At 42.4% G+C, this 25,462-nt stretch overlaps 1 protein-coding gene across 1 annotated transcript in view; it reads left to right on the top strand.

The window, feature by feature from the left end:
• Positions 1-25,462, top strand: part of LOC127987694 (uncharacterized) — a 2,462,016-nt gene that overhangs the window by 1,650,259 nt on the left and 786,295 nt on the right. Inside the window, exons 124-127 of the mRNA XM_052590053.1 lie at positions 10,326-10,496; positions 10,706-10,879; positions 13,148-13,318; positions 20,567-20,743. Of these exons, the coding sequence (XP_052446013.1) occupies positions 10,326-10,496; positions 10,706-10,879; positions 13,148-13,318; positions 20,567-20,743 (693 nt within the window). The remainder of the gene's footprint in view (positions 1-10,325; positions 10,497-10,705; positions 10,880-13,147; positions 13,319-20,566; positions 20,744-25,462) is intronic.

Here is a 25,462-nt window from a genome sequence, read left to right on the forward strand (position 1 = left end):
GAGTAAAAATCCTTAAAGACTTAAAAAATCCTGCAGAATATGGTTTCGAAGCACAGAAAACATGAATGTTAAAATCGCCCAACAGCATTACTTTACTAATGCCAATATCCATGTGTGCAGCACTTTGGTCAACTTCTGTTGTTGTGATAGAGTGGGACACTCTGAATGGGATAATACTGGTCTGGCAGTTTCCTTTGACAGGGCTCCGGTCAGAGAGAAGGGCACGGAGAAATTGTTCCAGCAAACTTTAATATTGTAGTTCGGGTACAATCATTGGTGTACAAATAGGTATATGTGTGGGTGTGTGTGTGTGTGTGGTCTGAAAAGGAAACAAAGAATAAAATAATAATCACAATGTACAAAAGTATAAAAAACATGTACAAAGGTATACAGTAATATCCAATGCAATAATAAACATGGAATCAGAATTCTGAAATATAATAATTTGGTCAAATAACCTGAAAACAGTCATAAACAACTAATATACAGGCATACGAAAGGTTAATGAGGCAACGTAGGAATACTAAATGGATTTGGTGGTCTTCGCTTCCCTCTAGTGGAAGGGGGCGCAACTGCACCCCATGCGCTCAGCACCTGAGGGGCGCATGGCCAGGGAGCGCTGAATTTCACTCTAGGTGCGTCTGACAGCGACACAGAGGCTAAACACGATTTAGCAGTGGGACTACAGGGCATAAGAACTGAAATATAGCACTCGAGAATACAGCTTAAGGCTGAGATAATGTAAAGGAAACAATCTCCAGTCTAACAAGGCTTATGACATGTTCACGTGATACCTATTAACTAAAGAAATACACACGAAAGTATCAAACCATACATATAATATACTTAACATGAAAACAGGTGAAAGTATACAACATCTAAACAAGTCAGATGGCAATATTTGCATCTTAGTGCAAGATGAAACTTACTTTCGATTAGGTTACGCACACGCGAGCCACCATCCCACAGAATGCGGAGTCGGGAATGAGGATGTGATGCGCTCGGAAAGGATATGACATCATTATAGTTTCAGAATAAAATGACAGGAAATAAAAGACTTTCCGACATAGCCGCCCCCAAATTTAGCAATAAATTTGAATCCCAAAGAAAGTCTACTTAGTTGGCGTCATCTTCATCCTCCCAGGCTGACAGCCGCACAAGGCGCACGACTGGCCGTAGGTAGGTCTGTCCCTTGATCTTAACTTCAGCTGCCCTGACTCGTCCATCCGAACCGGAACAGGTCTTCACCACTCTCCCAATGGGCCACTGAGCTCTGGGTAGCTGCGAATCAACCACCATCACTACCTGGCCAGCAACCAGATTGTCAGTGTCCTTGTGCCACTTCGACCGCTTCTGTAGGTCCGGGAGATGGCGACGGATAAAGTTGGACCAGAAATGGTCCGCCAGGATCTGGCTGTGGCGCCATCTTCTTCTGCTGAGAAGGTCACTAGATGCATAGACAGCTTGTGGGAGTGATGCATCGCGGCGTCCCATCAACAGTAGATTTGGTGTGACGGGATCCGGATCCGCAGCATCAGAGGAGAGGTACCCAAGCGGTTTAGCATTGAGTATTCCTTCCACTTCAATCAGCACAGTTTGCAGCACAGGTTCAGCGACGGTGTGGTCCTGAAGGATGACTTGGAGAGCTGACTTAATCGACTTGATCTCTCGTTCCCACGTTCCCCCAAAGTGTGGAGAGCCAGGAGGGTTGAAACGGAACTCGATTTGCTGTCTGGCCAGCTGTTCTTGAAGAGGAACTTCTAAAGCAGCAAAACTGGCTTGCAGCTCTGCAGCTCCACCTCAGAAGTTGGTTCCTCTATCAGCCAGGATCTCAAATGGCTTTCCGCGGCGGGCGATGAAGCGGCGGAGGGACATCAGGAAAGCATCAGTGTCTATACTCTCCAGTAGGTCAAGATGTACACAGCTCGTCGTCATGCACTTGAAAATCAGACCCCACCGCTTTTCTGTACGCCGGCCCACCTTGACATTGTAGGGACCGAAACAATCGACTCCAGTCGACCAGAAAGGTGGCTTGTATAAGCGGAGTCTGGCAGGGGGTAAGTCTGCCATCCGAGGGACCACTGGAGTAGCGCGCCATTTCTGACATTCAACACAGGCGTGCTGATGATGCTTGATGGACTCTCTTCCCCGGAGGATCCAATATCTTCTCCTCATCTCGGCGAAAACCCGCTCGGGACCTGGATGTAGCAGTTCACTATCATATTTCTTAATGAGCAGCTTCGTGACATAAGATTTGGGATCGAGGATGATAGGATGCATCGCATCTGGGTCAAGATCTTCTGCTCTGCGTAGTCTACCTCCCACTCTCACCAGGCCCACAGCTTCATCATACTCTGGAGCAAGCATGAGCAGGCGACTCAGTCTCGAGATGGACTTACCAGCAGCAAGAGCTTCCACTTCTTCAGGGAAGGACTCACTCTGGGCTTGTCTGAGGACATGTAGCTCTGCTGTTTGGACATCAGCTGCTGTCATGGTGGGGCTGCTCTGGTCATCAGCCGCCCCGTGAAGGCTCTCATGGGTAGCCTTGAGAAGACTGTCCCAGTTGTCTATATCAGACTGGAGTGTCGTGGTCGGAAAGCAAGTGGTGGCTCCACAGAACAATGTTTTCCGAAGTTCTTCCTCGTCAGCTTCTTGGGCTTCTATTAACGGAAGCACTGGCCAGGAGTCTGGATGTTGTAGGAGGAATGGTGGACCTTGGCTCCACCGGTTCGGCTGGCTGAGTTCGAGCAGGGGTTTGCCGCGAGTAAGGTCATCGGCTGGATTGTCAGTGGTGCGGACATACCGCCAGGTCGAGTTTTCAGTGAGCTCTTGAATTTCTGCGACTCTAGTTCCTACAAAGACCTTGTAGCGACACGAGTCGGAATTGAGCCACGTTAAAACTGTCATCGCGTCAGTCCAGAGAGTGACTTGCTGGGAAGGGAGTGACAGTTCTGTCATAATGACTTTAGCCAGCTGGGCTCCGGCTAAAGCAGCACACAGTTCGAGGCGTGGCATGGATAGTTGTTTGCGAGGGCTCACTCGTGACCGAGCCATCACAAATGCAATGTGGACTTCACCTTGATTCTCTTGGGTGCGGAGGTAAGCAACGGCCCCGTAGGCTCTTTCAGAGGCGTCGCAGAAGATGTGTGCCTCTCGTCTGGGTGCCCCAGTGTCTGCTACTGATGGGACATAGCATCGGGGGATTTCCACTTGAGGAAGATGGATTAGTTCACTCTCCCATTGTGTCCAGATATCCAGCAGAGCCTCTGGTCTGATCAGTTCATCCCAGCCAACTCCCACTCTCCACAGGTCTTGAATCAGGATCTTCACTCGTGTGGTGAATGGAATTAGGTATCCGAGGGGATCATATTGTGTTGCCATCACCTTGTAGACGTTCCTCAGAGTTGGCTGTGAATATTCTACTGGTCTGTGGCGGTACCCAAGGCGATCGGTAAGGCAGTTCCAGCGAAGGCCTAAGGCTGGCTCTTCGGGATCTTGTCGAGACTGAGATAGCCACAACTCGGTGCTTGCTGCTTTCGCTTCCAATGGAAGATGCTCAACAACGGTGGGGATGTTACTGGCCCACTGCCTAATGTCAAAGCCTCCAGCTGAGAGCAGTTTACGCATCCGGTTGATAATGGTCTTGGCTTCATCAGCGTTCGTGACACTGGTCAAACAGTTGTCGACGTAGAAGGCAGTCTCCACAAGGTGTAGGATGTCCTCATAACCGCTGCTGTTATCCTTCACATGCCGCTGCAGGGCGTATGTGGCACAGCAGGGACTACATGTCGTCCCGAATGGCAAAACCTGCCACTCATACACCGTTGGTTCATCCTCCCTCTTCATACCTCTCCAGAGAAAACGGAGAAGGGGCTTGTCTTCTGGTAGCAGGCGAACTTGATGAAACATCGCTTTGATGTCACCACTGATAGCCACACTGTGTTCTCGAAAACGAAGAAGTACACCGAGGAGAGTAGGACCTAAGGTCGGACCGGGCAACAGTTGACTGTTGAGACTTTGACCGTTGTGCTGGTAGGAACAGTTGTAAACAATCCTCGCCTTACCGTTGTGGTGGACAACGTGGTGCGGCAGATACCAGGACTCTGTGGAGCTGTCTACTGTGTCAGGAGGTAGAGGTTTGGCGTAGCCCAACTGTTCAAGTTTCTGTATTTCTTTACAGTAGGTGTTAGCTAGAGCAGTGTCTTTGGCTAGACGGCGTTCTGTGTTCCGTAGCTGTGGGAGCAATGTGTGCTTTGGAGCCCAGAGCGTGAGGCTTGCTTTGCGCCTCAGTAGTGTAGTAGCATACCTTGTTACTCCATCCACCTCTGCCTTGACTGTGCGCTGTTCCAGCAGTTCTAGGGCCTGCTGATCTTCTTTGGAGCGGATCACAGTCTTGGCTTTGGCATACGGGGTTATGTCAACTTCCCACAGTCGTTCAACGTGCCGTTGCAGCTCTGAGTTAGTAGACATGGTGAAGTAGCAGTGAGTGCGCTCACCAATGAGGTTAAGGTTGGCGGGGCCTTGCAATGTCCAACCAAGAGCAGTACGCACAGCTACAGGACTCCCAGGAGGACCTGCTCGGACCGGTTGTTTGGGAAGCAGCAGATGTGGAAAGTCAGAGCCTATCAACAGAAGCGGCTGGACCTTGTCAACCTTCGGCAGGGGAAGACCTTGCAGGTGGGAGTATCTGCGCATGAGTGACTTGACAGGATAGCTATGCTCAGACAGACTCAGCTCACTAGCGGTGAAGGCATGAAAGATGTGGTATCTTTGTTTGGGAGAATGAGCTGGGGAGATGTCGAACGAGACAGCGGCTCCTTGTAGACGGATCACCTCATGGCGGACAGTACGTAAAGGCAAGCTTTCAGGCTCTTTAGCTAAATGGAGATGCTGGACTGCTGAGGGAAGGATGAGGGTTCTCTCCGATCCATCGTCCAGAATAGCGAAACCTTCCAGAGTGTGCTCGGCATTGTACAGGCGCACCTTAACTAGCTTCAACATGACTCTCTGCGGACGACTAGGACGGTCAACGTATATGGTGTCGGGAGCAGCACTGACCATTAACACTTTCTTAGCCTCTTGGGAACACACTTCGTGGAGCACGGTCAGGTGTTGCTGTTTGCACACTTGACAAGGCTTCTTGAGAGTACATGCCTCAGGTTTATGGTTCCTGCCACACCTCCAACAGCCTCTGTCTTTGATCCAGGCGGAAATCTCTGATGGAGTGAGCATTTTGAATTTGGGGCATAAGCTGAGGTAATGTTCACGGGCGTCGCAGTACGGGCAGTAAGGCTTCACACTGGGTTTACCTTTGGGTGACTTTGTGCTGCGAGCAGGATCTGGAGGGGCTACCTTAGCTTGACTCTCAGTGCTGTAAAACACGTTGGATGAAGGACCCTGGGATTTCTTTTTGCCCTTAACTGGCTTAGGCTGGTCTTGGAACATCAGAGCTGCTCGAGATGAAATGCGCTTTGCTTGTGACTTTAACTGAAGCCAAACTGAGAAGTCTTCAAGCGTGTAGGTCTGATCTGTGCCGGTCCTCAGGATGCCTCGGTTTATGCTGTACTCCACAAACGCATCTCGATAGCTAGTAGGCAGTTTGCTTAGCAGCCTGTCGACGTGGGAGCCACATCGCAGTTCATAGCCATTCTCACCCTCGAGGGAGCGGAGCATGCCAACTAGACCTTGTACTGAGAGGGCAAAGTTGTCAAATGCCTCTGGATCTCCAGATCTTACGTGAGGTGAGTTTAAGATGGCACCCAGTTCACTCTGCACGAGCTGACGCGGTTGCCCATATTTATCTTGGAGAGCCTGGAGGGCCGAGGTGTATGGCTTTGGATGGTACATGTAAGCTTGGGCTAGCTTGTAGGCGCTTGGCAGTTTCAAGTGATCGAGGAGGACTTGATATTTAAACTGCTCTGTGAGGTGAGCATGTGTGTTGAGCAGATTTTCCAAAGCCATCTTAAGCAGGGCAAAGTCTGACTCTTTACCTGAGGTGAAGTGAGGTAGAGTAGGTCTAGGAAGGCCATAAGATGTGGCAACTAGGAGCTCCATGAGGTCTGTACCCGGAGTTGTCCTGTAATCTAAAGGCGCTGTGCCCTGTCGTGGAGAAGGTGGCATGGCGCTGTAAGGATAGGACAGCGTGTTAGCAGCTGATAGCACTGGCTGTAGAGGTGTACCAGGTGGAGGCACATATTGGACCTGGGCTTGACTATAGACCATGTGTGGCTGGCGAAGTGGGGCCATATACTGTCCTACTGACAGTGGCGGAGAACATGAGGTAACGGCACTCACGGCTGATCTGGGAGCCGACTGCGAAGCTGGGTTGATGATTGCTGGAGGAGGAATCATAGTAAGATACGTAGGCTGTGGCTGAGAGAGTACACTAGTAGTAGTATAAGCACTCACTTGTGGAGCGGGCAGGACTGATGTAAGACTGGTCGAGACAGGTGGACTTCTGACTATACTGGAGACTGTTGGCATTACATGCATAGATGGAGTAGAATGGAGCAGTCCATGTCCATCTTGTGAGTGGAGTAGGAGAGGCTGTACTTCTGATGAGGACCTTAGATTGTACTCACATTCACTGAGGGGCCTGGAGGAACGGGGACTCTCAATTCCTTCTTCCTTCAGGAAAGACGTGATAAGAGCTGCTTGCGCCAATTCCATCTCTTTCTCTTTCTGTCGCCGTCGCAACATCTGATGCCTGGTGATAGCCTCTTTACTCTTGTATGCCATCTCTGCTTTCTCCTCCAGTCGACGTCTCTGCCGTTCTTGTTCTCTGAGAAGTTCCTCCTTCTCATAGAGGGCGTCTCTGGCTTCTTTGTCTAGAAGAGTACACTGCTCATCCACTAGCGTCTGCTCCATGATCTGCCGCTGCACTTCTGCTAATTCCATCCGCTTGACCTGTTCCTCCAACATGGCACTTTGTAGCTCGGATAGCCCGTCTGCAATGGACCTCTTAGTTGATGAGGCAGCACTGGCTCGAGATCTTGGTCTGCTACGATGAGAAGATACCCAGGATCGACATGACTCTGCTCTCACAGATGGCAATGAAAGTGGATCAGGGATTGGGATGTCTTGAGCTGGGGCTGCTGCTCCGAGTTCCTCAGCTTCGGTGGAAGGGAGTACTGTGACTCTCGGTGTGTACCCAACTTCAAAGTTTGCAAGGGATGCTGGTAACTGTATCTCCCGCTGGGGTCGAGAACGCACTGCTGGATCTGCAGATGGTTGTCCTGGCTCCATATTGTCTCCAGAAAGCTGTCAGATCCGGCTCGAAGGACCATGTGATAGAGTGGGACACTCTGAATGGGATAATACTGGTCTGGCAGTTTCCTTTGACAGGGCTCCGGTCAGAGAGAAGGGCACGGAGAAATTGTTCCAGCAAACTTTAATATTGTAGTTCGGGTACAATCATTGGTGTACAAATAGGTATATGTGTGGGTGTGTGTGTGTGTGTGGTCTGAAAAGGAAACAAAGAATAAAATAATAATCACAATGTACAAAAGTATAAAAAACATGTACAAAGGTATACAGTAATATCCAATGCAATAATAAACATGGAATCAGAATTCTGAAATATAATAATTTGGTCAAATAACCTGAAAAAAGTCATAAACAACTAATATACAGGCATACGAAAGGTTAATGAGGCAACGTAGGAATACTAAATGGATTTGGTGGTCTTCGCTTCCCTCTAGTGGAAGGGGGCGCAACTGCACCCCATGCGCTCAGCACCTGAGGGGCGCATGGCCAGGGAGCGCTGAATTTCACTCTAGGTGCGTCTGACAGCGACACAGAGGCTAAACACGATTTAGCAGTGGGACTACAGGGCATAAGAACTGAAATATAGCACTCGAGAATACAGCTTAAGGCTGAGATAATGTAAAGGAAACAATCTCCAGTCTAACAAGGCTTATGACATGTTCACGTGATACCTATTAACTAAAGAAATACACACGAAAGTATCAAACCATACATATAATATACTTAACATGAAAACAGGTGAAAGTATACAACATCTAAACAAGTCAGATGGCAATATTTGCATCTTAGTGCAAGATGAAACTTACTTTCGATTAGGTTACGCACACGCGAGCCACCATCCCACAGAATGCGGAGTCGGGAATGAGGATGTGATGCGCTCGGAAAGGATATGACATCATTATAGTTTCAGAATAAAATGACAGGAAATAAAAGACTTTCCGACAGTTGTTTTAAATGTGCTATATAAATAAACAAACATTGTTATGTATTATAAAAGCTGTTTTTGAGCTAACTAGAAGGTTTTGAGTTCTTAAACATACAGGATGTTTTTATAGTATGTTGACACCTTATGTAAAAAATAATCAAGGGAAATGTAATTTCTCAGTTTATGACCTCTTTCAGTAACTGTAAACTGAAGGATCTCAGGTGAGCGGATGTGTCTCTAGGCCATTTTGGATTCAGTTGTACACTAAATTGCAGAATAAACTGACAAGGAACAAAACTAATTAACTTCATGGATTATTATTGTAAAGGTAATTTCTAGAAGAGCTCATTACTTGTTACATTTGACATATTACATAACCTTTAGTGTTTGTTTAATGATTGAATAAAGTCATATGGCCCCTTTAATGTTAACTTCGACCTTTCCTAATGCATTATTAAAATCAAAAGTAGTGCTTGTTAACATTAATGCACTGTGAATTAACATAACCTAACAGTGAACAGTAGGGGTGTAACGGTTCACTCGTTTTCTCGATGCATCGATTACAAACCCTGACGATTCATATGCATCGATCTTGAAACATGATTTTTGAATCGTGAATCGCCAATCTCGGACAGAAATTGATTAAAAACGCTAAGAATCAAATGAATCGCGATTTCCATAGCAATTCAGTGCTTTCAAAATATATACACATTAAATTACTACACGCACAAATTAATGGAGACCTTGAACAGTGTTCGTGCCTCTTATCTGTCCTTCACGTGCTCCACTGTTTACCGCCTGAGACTGTCACAGGATTGCGCTCGCGCTCCGTTCGTCTCTGATGCAGCTGATGACGTGCGATCTCTCCTCAAAACTTGTGGCCACTAATAGTAAAATGAAGTAGTTTTTTTCTGTAGTTTGTCAAATGTGTTTAAACAATGCGGATGAACCGAATGTATGAAGGAAACTGTTAAAATAACCACAGCATGAACAATGACCTTGAAATAAGAGCGCGAGGTTTATCTGAAAGTAGCGTTTGTAGCTTTAGCAAACAGACATCTGGCGCGTTTTCTCTCAGAATCATCATTCGCTGATGGAGAGGAAAAGTTAAATAGCTACTATAGCATTTTATTTTCTGAAAATTAGATAAAGAAGTTTTCACACTGAAAGAAAAGTGATCTCGCTCTCATAGACGTGCCAGGCTTTATCTGCAGCTAAACTGAATTTATTACAGTACAGAAACTATAAAGTATATTTTCTACCTTATTCTGTGCAGAAAATTAAAATAATTGATAATTAAATGTAGCCTAGTATATAAATCAATCATAAAATTGCCATTAGGAATAAATTATCGATAACAAATGATTGATTATTGTCCAGCAGTGTATTTGATTTCTTACAGCTAATTAAAAGTAATAAAAAAGAAGAGAATTCCTTGTAAAAAATAATAATAATTAAATAAATAAATAATAAAAATAATAATTATGATAATACATAGGCTACATACATAAAACAATTGTATTTGATATTTCTGTCACTTCTGAAATTATGGCTACGCCCTGGTGTGACAAAATGTTAGCTTATACATAATACTCTTAAAGCTCTTTTTTATCTTTATCTTGGCTTACATAAATTTTTACGTATGCCATGTCATGCCATACCAACATTAAACTAGCATATAACAATGGACAAAAAGGGTAATTTTTTTTTTTTTTTTACCTATGGTTCTCTAACCATAAAGGCTTCTGTAATTTGCCCCCTGATTTAGCATTTAAAGAATCCTGTGAATGCACTTAAAGAGTGCAGAATCGAAACATTATAATCGAATCGAATCGAATTTAATTATGAATCAAATCATATTGAATCGTTCTAAATTTGCAGAAATCGTTCTTGAATCAAATCGAAAACCTATGAATTGTGAATCGAATCGAATCGCTGCCTACCCAAAGATTCACAGCCCTAGTGAACAGCTCTATTTTCATTAACTAACGTTGTCAAAGATTAATTAATACTGTAATAAATGTATTGTTCAATGTTCATCATTAATACGTTAACTAACATTTAATTTAACCGTATTGTAAAGTGTTACCATACTTTGTATTTGTAAATTCTCCCCTCGTGTTCATCATTTTAGGCTGCGTGGTTGTGGTCTAACAGAGGAAAGCTGTTCAGCTCTGGCTACAGTCCTGAGATCAAACTCCAGTCTGAAAGAGCTTGACCTGAGCAACAATAATCTGCAGGATTCAGGGGTGAAGAAACTCCAGAAAGGATTAGAAAATACAAAATGCACATTGGAGAAACTCAGGTGAATGTAATGAACCATCTTTTGTTTTTTAACAATAACATTCTCTTTGGCTCAAAATGCAAATGTTACTGTAGTAATCTAAAAAGGGAAAGACATGATCAGATGACAAAATGTTTTTTTCTTCTCTGATTAGAAGAAATATATTAAACCTTTTTGTAGTAGTAATATTAATTTACATAACTTTGAATAAAATAAACCTTTTCTAATAGACTTTCAGACTGCAGTATCAGTGAAGAAGGTTATAAAGCTCTGTCTTCAGCTCTGAGATCAAACCCTTTACACCTGATAGAGCTGGATCTCACAGGAAATGATCCTGGAGAATCAGGAGTGAAGCAGCTCAGTGATTTACTACAGGATCCAAACTGCCAACTCAACACAATGAGGTGAGATCTGATGAAATAATGAAAAATAAATTATACGCATGTGAATTATATTATTTGACTAATTTAGTAAGGTATACAATTTGTTGCATCAAAAATGTTGAAAATGAACAAACATGAAAGATCAGATGCTGCAGCTGCTGTTGTTTTGATGATAAATGTCAGCACAGTTTAGTTGTGTTAAAAGTTACAGCTTAATCAGACATTTTGGGTCACTAGATGTGCTGGTGTTCAGTAGTTTGGTGCCTCAATTAACATTTATGATTGTGTTATTGTGGACATTTCTCATGAAAAACATATTCAGTGTGATTTATTATCCTGATTGTTTAAATGTTACTGAATGCACTGTACGTTAATTTCCATCAAGCTCAGATTCACAACACTGTAGATCTACTACAGCAGATCTATCACAGACCACAAACATGTGATGTGTGTCACGAGAGGATCAGTGATAACACACACACACACATGTCTGAACCTGTAGTTCCTCTCATAATGAGCACATTTACTGTTGCATCAACACAGACATCAGTTAAATAAAACTATCCAGAGCAGGGGTGGGCGATATGAGTTAAAATTCATTTCACAATATTTTACACTGTCCAGGAGATATCAATATTATATTGTGATATGAGAAAAAAATAATAATGGCAAAATATAGACATAGACCTGAAAAGTATTTTTTTATTGTTTCATTGTTTTTCTCAAAAAGTGGGGCCTGTAAGAATTAAATTAAATTAAATATTGTCTTTGAGTTGGCCAGTGGTTCCCAAACTTTTTCTGTCTGGCCCCTCTTGGCATGCACTAGTCACTTGTGCAGCATTGGTCTGCTCACTCACCACTCACTACCTCATTCGGCATGGAACTACCTCATCAGTCAGTTAAATAACTGCTCTTGGTCACTTGTCACTTGTCACTTTAATCAGACTTAATAAGATATTTTTAATAAGTGATTTTTTGCACTAAAAAATCTTTTAACTGCACTGTTGTTCACTTCATTGATTTGCATTATATCTGTCATTTACCTTGCGCTGCTTTATTTAACTTTATTTTTAACTTTATTTTTAATTTTATTTTATTATATGTCTTTTTTTATCATTCCCTTATTGTATAGTTGTATCTACATTTTATATTTGATCTAGTTATTTTTTAGGCTTTAATGTTAATGTTATCTGTATGCACCGGGGTCTGAGAGTAACGCAATTTCGATTCTCTGTATGTATGTACTATACATGTGGAAATTGACAATAAAGCAGACTTGAACTTGAACTTGAACTTTTGTAGAGAAAAATATTTTCAAGGTCCCCTCACCCCTTCTTCTTCTTTTTTTTTTTGAGAGTCTCTTACGCTCACCAATGCTACATTTATTTATTAAAAATACAGCAAACACTGTTATATTGTGAAATATTATCAATTTAAATGATCTATTTGAATGTTTTAACATATAGGCTTCTGCATTCATGTCTGCTGTAGACGCTTAGAGTAGAACCATTCATCATTCATTTATATTTCTACATGACTCCCTGCAATACAACTCTGATTCATCAATCACACATCTAGTGTTCTGTTATTGATACAAGCACAACTGCTACAACTGATAACTGAGTGCTAATGTTTAGCTCATTAAAATATGTCAGATTAATATTTTGTGTTCAATTATTTACTTGGCCACATGAGAAGTGGTGAAATGATACAGTGTAGTCTTTATCACCCTGTAGAGGTTTATTTGGCAGAATAATCTGCTGACTGTACACTGTCCCTCAGTTTGGGAACCACTGGAGCAGGTGATATGTGCTCTATTAGTTTGGTCTGTTACGATGATCTGTGTGTTTGATTACTAATGTCTGTGTAGCACACACTGGACGAAAACATTCAGCCTCGACTCTTTATCATCATTTGTGTTAGTCCAGTGTTTGGTGAATTCTGCTACATAGTAATAGGAAGAGCCGGCATCAAAAGATCAATTAAATATATCACTATGAATGCTTAGCTGAAACAAGCTAGTTATCTCTTTGCTAACTTTCCTCATCTCCTGCTTAGAATCCAGAAAGAGTTTCAGACTTTTGAGAATCATGATCTAGTGAGCTTCTGCCCCAGAGTTTATTTTAAATAATTTACTTTTGACTTTCTTAAAAATGATTTTTATATTTAAATGTTCAACTGTTTTAACTTGAACTGTACTTTTCATTACAAACAATGTTTGATAATCTTTAAATGTTTTGTGATGCGATGCACATTGAATTGATTCCAGCTTCATCTTCTCTTCTACAGGTTTTTGGGTCCTGCTGCAGATGAAGGCTGTCAGTATGTGACTGTAATTGTGGATAAAAACCCGTTACTCCTGAGAGAGCTGAATCTGAGTAAACATGAACTAGGAGACACAGGAGTGAATCAGATCACTGCTCTACTGCAGGATAAACACTGTACCCTCAACACACTGAAGTGAGTATCTTACATCATTTCACATGTTACATGACTAGTAATGTTACAGTCGTCTATTTTAATTCTCATTTGAGTCTGACCCCACGTTATAAAGCTTGGAAGAGCCAAGACATTTTTTTTATTTTTTATTTTTATTGCAGAATAGAACATGGTCAACATGCGTGACATAACTTAACTATATACAAAACCAGGGTGTGCATATGTATAAAATAAAATAAATAAATAATAATGAATAAATTAATAATAAATAGATCAAATAAATAGAGGGGGGGTCAGTTGTGCACAAGCACAGATCTAAGATTCGTGGTTTGAGATTTTTGGTTTGGCTTTATTAATTCTCGCTGTTGTGTATTCCAACAATTCAATATTTTTGATTTCTATATGCCACATTTTAAACGCTGGGGATGTGGGTTCATGCCAGATTTTAAAAATGATCTTTTTGGCCACAGTTAGAGCAGTGTGAAGGATCCTTCGCTGGTTAACATTCAGATTGAGCTCAGCATCATTATTCAACAAACAAAGACTGGGATGTTTGAAGATAACCACGTCACACAGCTCTGTCAAAACTTGAAAATCCTGATCCCAGAATTCACCAACATGTTGACACTCATAAAACATATGCATATAAGTCCCCACAGTATTTGAACTACAGATTGAGCAAAAACGGGTAGGCAAGTGCTTCATTTTGTGCAGGACATATGGAGTAGCGTAAGCCTTGTGAATGAGTTTATAATGTATTAGTTGGTGAGCAAGATTTTTGGATATCATTGGAAAACTTTCCCAAATCCAGTCCCAGTTCGGTTTGAAAGGGGCAGATCCTTTTCCCATATAGTAGTGATGGGGAGTGTGCCGCAGCACTGCTTGAGTGATCTGTTATAAATGAATGTCACTGCTCCTCGTGCCTGAGAATAATTCACACAGTCCAACAGAGGATGAGAGTCCAGATTACGGTTCCACGGTACGACATATGCACACATTGCCCTTCTCAACCTTAAATACAGAAAGTAGGAATGACCAGGAAGATTGTAGCAGTCTTTCAGGTCTTGAAAGGACCTTAATCTTTGATCGTTGAATATATCACCCAAGAGCCAGGACATTTTTTAATATAACTCTGATTATATTTGTCTGAAAGAAGAAATTCATATTCTTGAGGGTGAGTGAGTGTAGGGAATGTATCCTCTTTATTTTGTGATATAACGGCTCATACCGCTTTATTTCTGTGTGACTAATTTTCAATCCTGATAAATTAATTAATTATGATCAATGTATCACTTATTATTGTAAAACTGTCATGATACAAGATGCGGAAGCAAAATTGCAAGTGAACTCTTTATTATGAGTAGAACAGGTCAATGAGAAATACTGGAGTTCGGGTGGGCTGGTGGTGCAGGGACTAGATGGTCAGCGTGCTGGTGAAGACAGGTGACGGTGAACATCCAGACGAGACGACGAGAATCACAGGAACAGCGAACAGGAACTAGGAACCGGAACAGGACTGGTACAGCACACGACGAACACTGTGAACACCAAAACAACGATCTGACAAAGAGAGGAGAGTGCGATGAGTTTTTGTAGGTGAGTGAATTGACAGCAGCTGGTGCAGTGAATGAGATCTGCTGGAGTGCTGATCAGTAGTAACGAGCGGTCACGCCCACTCACACACAGAACAACAAATACACGGGACACGAAGAAGCCACTGAATTCATGAACCGTGACAGTACCCCCTCTCCTAAGAACGCCTCCTGGCGTTCCTTACCTGTTGATTGTAATCATCAATAAGGGAGTGATCAAGGATGTCTCTAGCAGGAACCCAACTTCTCTCCTCTGGACCGTTACCCTCCCAGTCCACCAAGTACTGGAATCCGCGTCCCCTCCACCTTGAGTCCAGAATACGATTAACCACATATGTAGGTTCCCCATCTACGAGTCATGGCGGGGGGGGGGGGGGGACCGGGACAGGCGGATTAATATGGGAGTGAAACACAGGCTTTATTTTGGAATCATGGAAGGCAGAATGAATCCTCCTGTACACTGGAGGGAGTTTGAGGCGGACTTCCACCGGGCTAATGATCTTGGTGACAGTGAACGGGCCGATAAATTTCGGAGCAAGCTTATTAGAGACGGAACGGAGAGGAATGTTCTTGGTAGAAAGCCACACTTTTTGACCAACGACGTATATGGGAGGCCTTGGAGTAGAGTCTCACGGGCTCTAGTCCAAGTGCGATGACACCTCTGGACGAAGGCGTGAGCGGAGGGAACCGCGACTTCAGATTCCAAACTAGGAAAAATTGGTGGCTGGTAACCTACACTACACTCAAACAGAGTTAGGCCCGTGGATGATACTGGTAACGAATTGTGGGCGTACTCCACCATTGACAGTTGTTGACTCCAAGAGGAAGGATTCTTGGAAACCAGACATTGCAACGTTCTCTCTAAATTTTGGTTGGCTCTCTCAGTTTGCCCATTGCTCTGGGGATGAAACCCTGAGGACAGACTAACAGTTGCGCCCAGTAATCTACAAAACTCTTGCCAAAATTTTGACACAAATTGGGGTCCTCTGTCGGAAACCACGTCCGTCGGGAGGCCATGTAACCGAAAGACGTGGTTGACGACTATTAACGCTGTCTCCTTGGCTGAGGGTAATTTGGGCAAGGGAATGAAATGGACCGCCTTCGAGAATCGGTCCACCACGGTCAAAACTACCGTGTTACCCTGAGAGGGTGGGTGGGCGGTGACAAAATCTAGTGTGATATGGGACCAGGGTCTCGAAGGGATCAGCAGCGGTTGAAGGAGCCCATCTGGGGGTTGATTGGAAGTCTTACCAGTGGTGCAAACTGAGCAAGCCAAAACAAAATTGTGAATGTCGCGAGCCATACGTGGCCACCAAAATCGTTGCTTGACTAACGATGTAGTGCGACTGACTCCTGGATGGCAAGCTACATTGGAACAATGCCCCCACTGAATAACGTCAGACCGTAATCCCTCTGGCACAAATAAACGGTTCGGTGGACACTCGACCGGGGGCGTTACCCCTTGTAAGGCCGTCTTGACCTTCGATTCGACCTCCCATGAGAGTGTGGAGATAATTAGGCTCTCCGGAAAAATGCACTCGGGAGTAGACGTGCGATCGGAACGGTCAAAAATGCGTGATAATGAATCAGGCTTCATGTTTTTGGAGCCCGGGCGGTACGAGAGAGTAAAGTCAAAACGTCCAAAAAAAATTGCCCACCGAGCCTGCCTGGAGTTCAATCTTTTAGCGGTTCTAATGTATTCCAAATTCTTATGATCGTTCCAAACGATAAAAGGTACCCCCGACCCTTCTAGCCAATGACGCCATTCCTCCAACGCTAACTTGACTGCCAACAACTCTCTGTTACCAATATCATAATTACGTTCGGCAGGAGACAAACGGTGAGACAAAAAGCGCACGGATGCACCCTGTCGTCTGCGGGAGAACGTTGGGATAGCACTGCACCTACCCCTACCTCTGATGCATCGACCTCCACCATGAACTGACGTGATGGATCAGGGGTAATTAAGATGGGGGCTGAAACAAAACGACCCTTTAGTTTGGCAAACGCAGCCTCCGCTGCGTCTGACCACCTGAACATCGTTCTGGGGGAGGTCAAGGTGGTCAGAGGCAAGGCTAGTTGGCTGAAATTGCGAATAAACCGCCAGTAGAAATTAGCGAACCCCAGAAACCTCTGTAGGGCCTTACGGGAATCTGGACTTGGCCAATCCACCACAGCCTTAACCTTCTCAGGATCCATACGCATTCCCTCAGACGACACGATGTACCCTAAGAAAGGGACAGACTGTGCATGAAAAGCGCATTTCTCCGCCTTGACAAAAAGCCCATTCTCTAGCAGCCTCTGAAGCACTCGTCGAACGTGCTGCACATGTTCCTGGAGAGAAGAAGAAGAAATCAATATATCATCCAGGTAGACATATATGAACTGATCGACCATATCTCGCAGCACGTCATTGATGAGTGCCTGGAAGACTGCTGGGGAGTTGGACAAGCCGAAGGGCATGACCAAGTATTCAAAGTGCCCCCTGGGGGTGTTAAAAGCAGTCTTCCATTCATCTCCCTTCCTGATGCGGACCAAATGATAAGCAAGTCCAATTTAGTGAAGATCGACGCTCACTGCAACCTCTCGAAGGCTGAAGACATCAGCGGCAAAGGATAAGTATTCTTTACCGTGATGCTGTTCAACCCCTGGTAGTCAATACAAGGTCGCAGAGATCCGTCCTTCTTCCCCACAAAAAAGAACCCCGCCCCCGCCGGAGAAGAGGAAGGGCGAATGAACCCCGCTGCTAGAGAATCAAAAATATATTTCTCCATAGCCTCTCTTTCTGGAGCAGAAAGTGAATATAATTTGCCCTTAGGCGGAGACGTACCTGGCAGTAACTCTATGGCACAGTCATAGGGACGATGCGGAGGAAGAGAAGCAGCTCGAGACTTACTGAACACTTCCCTCAGGTCCTGATACTCCGTGGGCACGTTTGACAAATCCACTGCTTTCTCCTGAAACACAGAAACAGAAACAGAAGAACAGGTAGACACAAGACAGGACTCATGACATTTACTACTCCACTCCAACACTGATCTCTTCTGCCAGTCAATTTTAGGGTTGTGTCTGATGAGCCAAGGGTGTCCTAAAACGATGGGTGCGAGGGGAGAATCCAGAATGTAGAAGGAGGTGGTCTCGGTGTGGTTGCCAGATACGATGAGTGAAACGGGTCCAGTGGTGAATGAAATGTCAGGTAGGGCTTGGCCGTTAAGGGCGTGAACAGAAATGGTGCGGGTGAGAGGTAACAGGGGAATCTGAATTTTGAGTGCAAATGTGTAGTCCATGAAGTTACCTTCTGCCCCGGAGTCCAAGAGTGCTTGACAGCTGTGAGTGTTGGCTGACCATCTTAGTCTTACCGGGAGGAGCGTAGATGTTGATGAAGTCTTCTCAGCGGAGATCCCACCCGACAGTAGCCTCGGATTTACTGCCGGGCTTGCCCTTTTACCGGGCAGTTGTAAGCGAAATGTCCTGCCGTGCCGCAGTAAAGGCAAAGGCCCTGGGATCTCCGCCTCTCCTTTTCCTCCCGGGAAAGCCGAGCTCGCCCGACCTGCATGGGCTCGTGATCATAGACGGGGCTGACCGCATCCCCGCCGCTGGATCGTGTGCTCTCAGCTGCTCCAGAGAATCTAGTTGGTAATCCAAGCCGTTTGACTCGAGAGAGTCGGGAATCCACACAAAGTGGCAGTTCAATCAACCCATTGAGTGTGGTAGGTAAGTCCAGAGCGTAGATTTCTCTCAGGACGCGGTCATCCAACCCATGCAGGAACATGTTCCACTGCGCCTCCTTGTTCCACTGACACTCAGCCGCCAGAGTCCGGAACTCGATAGCATAATCCGATACTGATCTTCCGCCCTGTTTGAGGTCTGCAAGGATCCGTGCCGCTTCTCTTCCCGTGACCGCGCGGTCAAACACCGTTTTCATTTCGGCGGCGAGTGTCTGGAACGAGGCACAGCATGGATCTTGGTTCTCCCACACCGCCGTCCCCCACAACGCTGCCCTCCCAGTCAGTAGTGTAAGCACGAATGCCACTTTGCTTCGTTCAGTGGCAAAGGTCCTGGGCTGCAAAGAGAAATGCATCGAACAGCGTGTTAGGAATGTTCTGCAATAGTTAGGCTCACCGTTGTATAACTCGGGGACCGGTAGGCGGGGCTCTAACTGGGAAGTGCTCTGTGATGGTCCGGGAGGAGCGGCCGGTGTGGGTGGCGCAGTGGAAGCTCGTAGATGTTGCAATTGCTGGGTGAGCTCGGACACCTGCACCACAAGAGCTTGAATGGCCCGACCCGACTCAGTCATGTTCCTCTCCTGGGCATCCATCCGTGAAATGCTGGCTCTGATAAATTCCTCCAGAGGAGAAGAGGATCCGCTTGCTGCTTCCATCGTTTGGTCAGATCGTTCTGTCATGATACAAGAGGCGGAAGCAAAATTGCAAGTGAACTCTTTATTATGAGTAGAACAGGTCAATGAGAAATACTGGAGTTCGGGTGGGCTGGTGGTGCAGGGACTAGATGGTCAGCGTGCTGGTGAAGACAGGTGACGGTGAACATCCAGACAAGACGACGAGAATCACAGGAACAGCGAACAGGAACTAGGAACCAGAACAGGACTGGTACAGCACACGACGAACATTGTGAACACCAAAACAACGATCTGACAAAGAGAGGAGAGTGCGATGAGTTTTTGTAGGTGAGTGAATTGACAGCAGCTGGTGCGGTGAATGAGATCTGCTGGAGTGCTGATCAGTAGTAACACGCGGTCACGCCCACTCACACACAGATCAACAAATACACGGGACACGAAGAAGCCAGTGAATTCATGAACCGTGACAAAAACATTGATGCTTTTGGATTTAAATCTTTAACAAAGCAAGCAAACAAACGTCTGCTTTTATCATGTTTGTTTTGTGATCACGCTGGTTCCAGTGACTTATCTCTTATTCGTTTTCTGATAACTTCTTTGTTGGTGAAATGGAGTTTGACGTTGTGTCTAACACAACTTTACAGAACCGGTCCAGACTGGGCTTTATTCTGTACAGGCATTGCTTCTTCAGTCTGACCTGTTTCAGAGAAATATTACTGTTCTTCACATCTACACACACAGACAAACCTACAGTTTTATTTAGATGTGCAAAGTTGAATCTGTGTAGAAAAGCTGATCAAGTCACTGGACAGAGCAGAGCGAATGCATTTACGTTGTAGTGATGTACAGACCAGAATCAATTTAAACACAAATACACAGCAGTCAGGACTTTTATTATAGACAATATGATCAGTTTTAGACACAAGATGAAATAAGAATTATATGACAGAAATAAAAAGATATGAAAGATTTTAACACCTTTCACACAAGGTTGTTAGGAATTAAAACTTCATTGTATTTCTATCAAGAATCAGCAGAAATTGTACATAAATCATGAGAAGTGCCAATTATTTGATTAAATGAACAACTTATTTGTTTTTCTGTTTAGAAGACCACATTGTGGAAAATTATCCAAAGATATTCAGACTCTCTTCATCTGTTTTTTGTTTTATCAAGACATTGTGATTTTATTAAATAGTTTTCTTCCATCTTCTCTCTTTCTCTCGATGTAGGTTAAGATGCTGTTATTTGATGATGAATTACTCACACATGAACATAACGTGTCTGAGTCATTGTGTTTTCTCTTTCTGTCTTCAGTCTGTGTGATTGCAGTATTACAGAGAAACAGTGTCTCATCCTGACTTCAGCTCTGAAATCAAACCCATCACACCTGAGAGAACTGAACCTGAGCTGGAATAAACTACTAGGAGACTCTGGAGTGAAACACCTCAGTGATCTACTGATGAACACACAATTCAAGCTGGAGAAACTAGAGTTAGTATCATTATACTCTACAGCAGTTACAGTCAGATTAAAGATTACTGTTTACTTTCAGAAAGTCACCATGAAATTAAAGTTGACAGTTATTATTTTTTATGGAGTATTGCAGTGCTGAAATGATTTATCTGTGCACATAATGTATTTCTAATCCTGATCTTTGATCTGAATAACTTTCCTTCTCCTCACAACTGTCATGAATCCTGTCCGTGGTCTTCCGTCCGCTCTCCACCAGAGGTCCCGCTCCTATTATATTGACTTAAACTACACAGACTGTTATGTGTCACCCTGACTACATTTCCCATGATCCATTGCACTGATTAACCATTATTGAAGGTGATTCATCTGTGATTATTAATGTGTTTTCTGTGTAATTTAATATCTTGATAGTGAACTGCGGTTCTGTGTATTAAATGCTGCTCCATCTGAAATCAATCACTTTAAATAATAGTGTAAGTATTAAAATAACAAACTCAAATGGACAAAAATGTGTTTTAAGCTTATTAATATTTTGAGTCTCTTCTCCCTCACCTCACAGTGCTTTAGTTCAGGGCCTGCTTTCTTCTTGTACATATCACAAACACAAACACACACACACACACACATTTTTCGATGAGTCCACTAATGATAATAATGTTACCTGCTTGACAGAAAGGGTTGCCAGGTTTTCAAAACAAAATCCACCTAATTGCTTCTCAAAACTAGTCCAAACTAACCACATTTCGAGGGGGTCCCTTGGTAAAAATAGCGTTCCGAAGCTAAAATACACGTCACTGGGGTCGTTTTAACCCACGGTAACATTGATAAAGTTTCAAATCCATGAGAAAACTGCAGACTTGGCAACACTGTGAGGATAGTAATGTCTACAACAGAAACAAGCGCTGTCTCCTGCTGCACTAATAGTAGTACGACTTTCCTCTGTGGATACATTTCCTCACAAGTGCAATTCTAGCTTTTACGCCCAATTTACGCCCCTGCATGTGATTTATTGAGCAGCCCTACATTCAGAAGAGCACATCAGTTTTTCAGCCTGGTTCTCTTCTGAGAAGCTGGTGACCCATCAAATATAACAAAAAAACATAAATGAATAATAGTAATGATATTATTGCATTTTATTAAGTGTTTATTTAAATAAAATAATAAACTAAATAATAAAGTTTCATAATTCTATTTTATTTTAAAATAAAATGGGACTATTAAATACAAATACAATTATTTTATAGTAAACTTAAAGATAAAGTGCTAATATTTTTATTATTATTATTTGAATTTGAATTTGAATTTATTTAATTTTTCATCTTCAAACTTAAACTCAGCAAGCTTTTATTTTGGCGGGTTGCTCGTAAGTCTATGTGCTTCTGGGTTTAGTCTAAAGAGCGTCAGTGAATGAAATTTCACAGTTCTGCATTGTGCTTTGAAAACATTAACAGGAAGCCTAGATTTATTCTTTCAGTTTGAGTAGAAATCTTATACACTACAGTTTGTCGATCTAAAATGGTAATTGTGCATTAATAGCAGTCAACCATGTCGGTCCACAAACACACACTCTGAACTCATTTACAGCGCGTTTCTTATTTTGGTCGCGCATGCGATAATAATTTAATTGAATAAAATAAAATAAAAACTTTAAAAAAGCTAACTGAGACTTGTTATAGCACTTGTGTATCATTGCTCTTTTGTTGATTTTGATTGCTTCAGTTGTCGTAATTAATAAGTCACTTTGGATAAAAGCATCTGCTAAATGATTAAATGTAATGGAAATATAAGGTTTTGGCAATTTTTAATTTGTATTTCTTTTAAATTATTGCAGTGTATGGTGTTAACACATGATGAATTACTCACACATGAACATAACGTGTCTGAGACAGAGCAGAGCGAATGCATTTACGTTGTAGTGATGTACAGACCAGAATCAATTTAAACACAAATACACAGCAGTCAGGACTTTTATTATAGACAATATGATCAGTTTTAGACACAAGATGAAATAAGAATTATATGACAGAAATAAAAAGATATTAAAGATTTTAACACCTTTCACACAAGGTTGTTAGGAATTAAAACTTCATTGTATTTCTATCAAGAATCAGCAGAAATTGTACATAAATCATGAGAAGTGCCAATTATTAGATTAAATGAACAACTTATTTGTTTTTCTGTTTAGAAGACCACATTGTGGAAAATTATCCAAAGATATTCAGACTCTCTTCATCTGTTTTTTGTTTTATCAAGACATTGTGATTTTATTAAATAGTTTTCTTCCATCTTCTCTCTTTCTCTCGATGTAGGTTAAGATGCTGTTATTTGATGATGAATTACTCACACATGAACATAACATGTCTGAGTCATTGTGTTTTCTCTTTCTGTCTTCAGTCTGTGTGATTGCAGTATTACAGAGAAACAGTGTCTCATCCTGACTTCAGCTCTGAAATCAAACCCATCACACCTGAGAGAACTGAACCTGAGCTGGAATAAACTAGGAGACTCTGGAGTGAAACACCTCAGTGATCTACTGATGAACACACAATTCAAGCTGGAGAAACTAGAGTTAGTATCATTATACTCTACAGCAGTTACAGTCAGATTAAAGATTACTGTTTACTTTCAGAAAGTCACCATGAAATTAAAGTTGACAGTTATTATTTTTTATGGAGTATTGCAGTGCTGAAATGATTTATCTGTGCACATAATGTATTTCTAATCCTGATCTTTGATCTGAATAACTTTCCTTCTCCTCACAACTGTCATGAATCCTGTCCGTGGTCTTCCGTCCGCTCTCCACCAGAGGTCCCGCTCCTATTATATTGACTCACACTACACAGACTGTTATGTGTCCCCCTGACTACATTTCCCATGATCCATTGCACTGATTAACCATTATTGAAGGCGATTCATCTGTGATTATTAATGTGTTTTCTGTGTAATTTAATATCTTGATAGTGAACTGCGGTTCTGTGTATTAAATGCTGCTCCATCTGAAATCAATCACTTTAAATAATAGTGTAAGTATTAAAATAACAAACTCAAATGGACAAAAATGTGTTTTAAGCTTATTAATATTTTGAGTCTCTTCTCCCTCACCTCACAGTGCTTTAGTTCAGGGCCTGCTTTCTTCTTGTACATATCACAAACACAAACACAAACACACACACACACACATTTTTTGATGAGTCCACTAGTGATAATAATGTTACCTGCTTGACAGAAAGGGTTGCCAAGTTTTCAAAACAAAATCCACCTAATTGATCTCAAAACTAGTCCAAACTAACCACATTTCGAGGGGGTCCCTTGGTAAAAATAGCGTTCCGAAGCTAAAATACACGTCACTGGGGCCGTTTCAACCCACGGCAACATTGATAAAGTTTCAAATCCATGAGAAAACTGCAGACTTGGCAACACTGTGAGGATAGTAATGTCTACAACAGAAACAAGCGCTGTCTCCTGCTGCACTAATAGTAGTATGACTTTCCTCTGTGGATACATTTCCTCACAAGTGCAATTCTAGCTTTTACGCCCAATTTACGCCCCTGCATGTGATTTATTGAGCAGCCCTACATTCAGAAGAGCACATCAGTTTTTCAGCCTGGTTCTCTTCTGAGAAGCTGGTGACCCATCAAATATAACAAAAAAACATAAATGAATAATAGTAATGATATTATTGCATTTTATTAAGTGTTTATTTAAATAAAATAATAAACTAAATAATAAAGTTTCATAATTCTATTTTATTTTAAAATAAAATGGGACTATTAAATACAAATACAATTATTTTATAGTAAACTTAAAGATAAAGTGCTAATATTTTTATTATTATTATTTTAATTTGAATTTATTTAATTTTTCATCTTCAAACTTAAACTCAGCAAGCTTTTATTTTGGCGGGTTGCTCGTAAGTCTATGTGCTTCTGGGTTTAGTCTAAAGAGCGTCAGTGAATGAAATTTCACAGTTCTGCATTGTGCTTTGAAAACATTAACAGGAAGCCTAGATTTATTCTTTCAGTTTGAATAGAAATCTTATACACAACAGTTTGTCGATCTAAAATGGTAATTGTGCATTAATAGCAGTCAACCATGTCGGTCCACAAACACACACTCTGAACTCATTAACAGCACGTTTCTTATTTTGGTCGCGCATGCGGTAATAATTTAATTGAATAAAATAAAATAAAAACTTTAAAAAAGCTAACTGAGACTTGTTATAGCACTTGTGTATCATTGCTCTTTTGTTGATTTTGATTGCTTCAGTTGTCGTAATTAATAAGTCACTTTGGATAAAAGCATCTGCTAAATGATTAAATGTAATGGAAATATAAGGTTTTGGCAGTTTTTAATTTGTATTTCTTTTAAATTATTGCAGTGTATGGTGTTAACACATGATGAATTACTCACACATGAACATAACGTGTCTGATTCATTGTGTTTTCTCTTTCTGTCTTCAGTCTGTGTGATTGCAGTATTACAGAGAAACAGTGTCTCATCCTGACTTCAGCTCTGAAATCAAACCCATCACACCTGAGAGAACTGGACCTGAGCTGGAATAAACTACTAGGAGACTCTGGAGTGAAACACCTCAGTGATCTACTGATGAACACACAATTCAAGCTGGAGAAACTACAGTTAGTATCATTATACTCTACAGCAGTTACAGTCAGATTGATTTATCAGAGTACATAATTTATTTCCAAAAATGAATGTACCCTTGTGATCTTTAATGAA

Source organism: Carassius gibelio, chromosome B22, assembly GCF_023724105.1.
Source record: "Carassius gibelio isolate Cgi1373 ecotype wild population from Czech Republic chromosome B22, carGib1.2-hapl.c, whole genome shotgun sequence".
NCBI lineage: Eukaryota > Metazoa > Chordata > Actinopteri > Cypriniformes > Cyprinidae > Carassius > Carassius gibelio.